The following is a 5,000-nucleotide window of genomic DNA, read 5'->3' on the forward strand; positions in this document are numbered from 1 at the left end:
AATGATACATGTTACCAATAATGTAGTTTAATAAGTTAGATTGTGTTTGTGTTGACAGATTGAGAGTCAGAAACTAAGCTTCAGAGAGAGCGCCAAAGCTCGGACGGACCACGGGGCTGACATCATTGTCCAGCCTGACTCTGCACCCTCCAGCGAAACCTTCTCCCCCGGAGGCCTAAACGCTGCTGAAGCCCCACCCCTCCACACGCTGGCCGACCAGGTGAGGCATTAGGCTCGTTCGAGATGAGCCAGGTCTGCACAGAATCAATCACCAGCGATCATCGCCCAATGCATGCCGGTTAGATTTGTGTCCAACTTGATCCCGACTTGCTCTGACGTCATACGTGGACAACGGTAACCTCACAAGATCGACTTTAACTGCTATTTGTCTGATTTAAAGGCTCATTCTGTACAGAACACGTTGTGTGGCTGATAGTTACGTTTAGAAGTCAGAGAGACTAAATCTGTTCAGATTACAGATCATCTACAGTCTGTTGTTAATTAAAATCAGGAACAGATTGCATGTAGAGCATTTTTATTTCTTTTTTTAAAGGTTTATTTAGATAGGAACAGATAAAAAAAACAGATAAACTTCAACAGTCATCTGATGTATGTATCATAGTGTTTTTAGCCAAAGCTAATTCTCGACACGTCCCTATATTTTGAGAGCTACTCTGTCATAATTAAAACAACTGGAGACTGTGTAGGAGCTGATATATGGGTCTGATAACATTTTATTAAATCGGAATCAGACGTGATGTGTTTGTATGTATGTGTGTATGTTTTTACGCTTTTTTCGACGCTCTCCATTTTTTTGCCGCTTTCTGCGTATTTCATCTACGTTTTTTTACGCTTTCGACTTTTTTTACACTTTTGATGCATTTTTTTATGCTTAATTTTTCTACCCATAGATGCATATCTACGTAGATACCACATAGAGATAAGAAGGGGCTAAGCTAAACTAATGTAGTGTGTGCCAGCCAAGGTTATAATCGTTAACGAAAACAAACTGTGTGACTATAATAACCTTGGTGCCAGCGAGGTGACATATATTGTGTGAGAAGAGAGATGTAGTTTCACACTAAATTAAGAAGTACTACGACAAACTGAGACTTTCTTCACTTGATGACTTATCTTTTAAACTGACAAACATCAGATATGTAAATCATGGCTCAATTCAAACAGGATCTAAACATTATTCGACTTTTACATCACATTACATGTCATTTAGCTGACGCTTTTATCCAAAGCGACTTACAATTGCTATATATGTCAGAGGCCACACACCTCTGGAGCAACTAGGGGTTAAGTGTCTTGCTCAGGGACACATTGGTTGATGTATCACAGTGGGAATTGAACCCAGATCTCCCTCTCCCCTCTTTATACTCAAACCTTCATATTTTAAAGATTTTGTTCCTTCAGTGTCTCAGACGCTGGTGCTCGGGAACATAGTGTCATTTAATGAACCGCCTCTTCTTCCTGTCAGGTGTCCGCCTCCCTCACCAAACAAGGCCTGTGATTGGATGGCCCCGAGCCTGCAGAGCCCCCCCTCCCCCCCATTACCAAGGAAACTGCCTGATGGAAGAAAGAAAAAAGATAATTTTGTCTTTTTCCTCATGACCTTCATCTGACCTCACACGCACGATTGGAGAGATTTTACTAAGTTACAGTCAGCCAATCACAGCCCATCCACAGCCAATCACAGCACAGCGTGCCCACAGCCTATCACAATGCCGGTCAGTCGTGGGAAGAACCAGTTCTGTGTAGTTGAAACTAAACGTTACAAACCGTTAATTTAAACTGGAACAGAGATGTGTTAAACACCTGTTGTGTCTTTTTTTCACCACAAGTTTACAGACACTTCCCTTCTGATTGGCTAACATCTATGACACGCTCACCAAACCAGAGAGGGCTGCACCATATTGGAAAAAACTGACATTGCAATGATTGTTCTGCTTTTTGTTGGGGAGTTCATATAATACTATTAATCCAGGCTAAAGTCAATGATATTAATAATTTATACATGTTGCTTCCTCAGGTTGTGGTCGACTAGCGGGGCCGGCTTTTTTTAATTGATCACCATTGATTGTGATTGGCGGCTGTGCATGCAGAGCCTGCATGTCACGCACTAGCAACAAACTCTGTGTATCCAAGAACGCTTAAATCAGTGTGAATATGTTATATCAGACAGGAGATACTGTGATAACGTTGCATTAATCAGGTGATTTAGTTTGTGTTTGCAGTGAACATAAACATGGACTACTGTAGGTTCACTACCTATGGAGAAGCATGTGCTTCACTGTGTTACGTACTTTTGTACACACGGAGAGCCTCACTTCCCATAACAAACCCCGTCGGACTAACGTTACATCACATCCAAACGTTTCCATGGCCACCTGTCTTAAAGAGGATGGATCGGCTGCTAACAATCATGTAAAAGGAGAACGGTGAAGGTTTACTTTTCTACCAAGCAGCGGAAAAGTTGGAGTGTTAACATCTCACGTCCTGCGATGTGACTATCATACATCGCAATGTAGACGATGAAACTAAACATGGTGCAGCCCTAACCCTAAACTAAACATGGTGCAGCCCTAACCCTAAACTAAACATGGTGCAGCCCTAACCCTAGCTCAGAGTTGGCTGCTCATCGTAAAGAGGAAACATGTTGTTTCCCAGGAAACGTTTAGATGACCTATGAAGAAACACTGAGACAGTCCTCTGTTTTCTCCAGAGTCACATTATCAGTTCCATCCCTCTGTTTCCTGTACAGATACTGCTAAGTTAGCCTAGCTTAGCACAAAGACTGGAAACAGAGGGAAACTGCTAGTCTAACCACATTGAAAGAGAAAATAGACACACCTGAAGTAGTAGTTTCCTTCTGCTTCCAGTCTTTGTGCTAAGCTAGACTAAACACATCCTGGGCCTTTCTCCAACCTTAACCCAGGCTAACTTAGCCTGTTAGCTTCCTGATTAGCCTGTTAGCTTCATAAAATCCCTCCAATCACAGACAGTATCTCTCTCTCTCTCTGAGCCAATCATCTTCACTTGTCCCACGTGGTGCCCCCCATCATTACTTAATTCCCAGAATGCAGTCTGATACCATGCTGTGTCTCTGTTTGCTGTTGGCAGTTAAAGTGCTTTGTCCCAATAAAGTTTCTCTTGGATCTGATGTGTTATGAACATGTTCACCATCAGAAATAAACCCAAAGATGGAATAAAAACATTGTGACTCAGACGATGACCCTTCATGTTTTTATCACAAATATTCACCAAAAATGTATCCTATTTCTAGTTTTTAAATCTGGTTTACAACTGTCTGTGATCTTATCAACAGCTGTTATTATTTCTACTTATTATCACCTAACACCTCCACGTTATGCTTTCTCTCCACCCTTCTGTCTGTTTGGGTTTTCCTTCAGCGCAATGCATGATGGGATATAGGGCTCGATGTCCACTGCTTTCAACGATACATGTGGGAGACTTTGAGTCCACTATATAGGTAATAAAATGTCTCACTACACATTCAGACAGCACTACAAAAATGGCAAACTCACTTCATATACATACATACAGTATAGTGTATATATATCTGTATATATACTATACTGTATATGTATATATATACAATATAGTGTATATATATATATATATATATATATATATCTATATATACTATACTGTATACGTATATATATATATATATATATATATATATATATACACTATAGGGAGTGATTTCGGACACAGCCCTGCTCTCGGTTTCAGGCTGTGCGACCCCGCCTCCTTCCCGGTGATTGGACTACTCTGACTCCTAACAAGATAGATCAGGAAAAGAAAGCCTGTGATTGGTGGAGCCTCTCAGCAGGGATGAAGAGGATTACAGCAGATTACCGTTTAGAACCACAGACAAGAAGAAGAAAAAGAAGAAGAAGAAGAAGAAGAAGAAGAAGAAGAAGAATGGAGCAGACAGAGAACAGAACCTCTCACTGGTTTAAAGGGACGGTGGAGTTAGTAGCATGTGTCTCTTCATAGTTTGTCTTATTTGAAGCTGATGAACTTCTCTGTGGTTGTTGCTGTTCTGAGTTTGTAGCTTCATGTTGAATCACGTATTGGAAATTTGGATCACAGAGTCAGATAAATGAACTGAAATGTACCTGCTTTTCAACTGAGAGCAACTTGGAACTTGTCTGAGTCAAATCTTCCAGACCGAGTGTGTTCTGGGTCAGGAAGTGGTCTGGATGGAGGGTTTCCAGGCGTACGGGGCGGGGAAGGCGGGGGAGGCGTTCGACCCGCTGGCGTTCTTCAGACAGCCTCAGACCGTGCTGAGGGTCACCTGCTGGGTGAGTCTGATGATGTCATCTTCTAAAAGCTGTTTCTGTATCTTAGGCTACGTTCACATCGCAAGTCTTAATGCCTAATTCAGATTTTTTGTGTGACCGGACGACCGATTTTCACGTCAGGACCGCTACAGGTCTCCACCACAGTTTCCTCTGGCTTCGCCCAGTCAGAGGGTCACCCCGTGGCGCAATGAAAGTGAGGGCTGGCGCACGCTGGCTGAGGTGGGATCCTGGTCCCTCAGGGTGGGGCGCACCACCGGCCCTCACTTTCATTGTGCCACGGGGCGACCCTCTGACTGGCACACACGTTAAACTCCTTGGTCCGCGTTTCAAGACGGCTTGGATGGGTTGCCGGATTTGGGCCACTTTTGCCTGCAGTCTGAACGTAGCCTTAGTGTGTGTGTGTGTGTGTGTGTGTGTGTGTGTGTGTGTGTGTGTGTGTGTGTGTGTGTGTGTGTGTGTGTGTGTGTGTGTGTGTGTGTGTGTGTGTGTGTGTGTGTGTGTGTGTGTGTGTGTGTGTGTGTGTGTGTGTGTGTGTGTGTGTGTATCAGCACATTTTTTAAACTAATGTATTTCAATGGGAATCATCTTTCGTGATCACAGCAGAGAAGCTGGATACATCTTTGCTATTATTGGTATTGTTAGCCCAATAACCGCTGTTTT

At 42.8% G+C, this 5,000-nt stretch overlaps 1 protein-coding gene across 1 annotated transcript in view; it reads left to right on the forward strand.

Annotated features, from left to right (window-relative positions):
* The first annotated feature begins 4,238 nt into the window (after positions 1 to 4,238).
* The window catches only part of LOC144513996 (synaptogyrin-1-like), a 7,187-nt gene continuing 6,425 nt past the window's right edge, over positions 4,239 to 5,000 (forward strand). The window contains exon 1 of the mRNA XM_078245187.1: positions 4,239 to 4,340. Coding sequence (XP_078101313.1) covers positions 4,239 to 4,340 — 102 coding nt within the window. The remainder of the gene's footprint in view (positions 4,341 to 5,000) is intronic.

Source organism: Sander vitreus, unplaced genomic scaffold, assembly GCF_031162955.1.
Source record: "Sander vitreus isolate 19-12246 unplaced genomic scaffold, sanVit1 ctg403_0, whole genome shotgun sequence".
In the NCBI taxonomy this organism is placed as follows: Eukaryota; Metazoa; Chordata; class Actinopteri; order Perciformes; family Percidae; genus Sander; species Sander vitreus.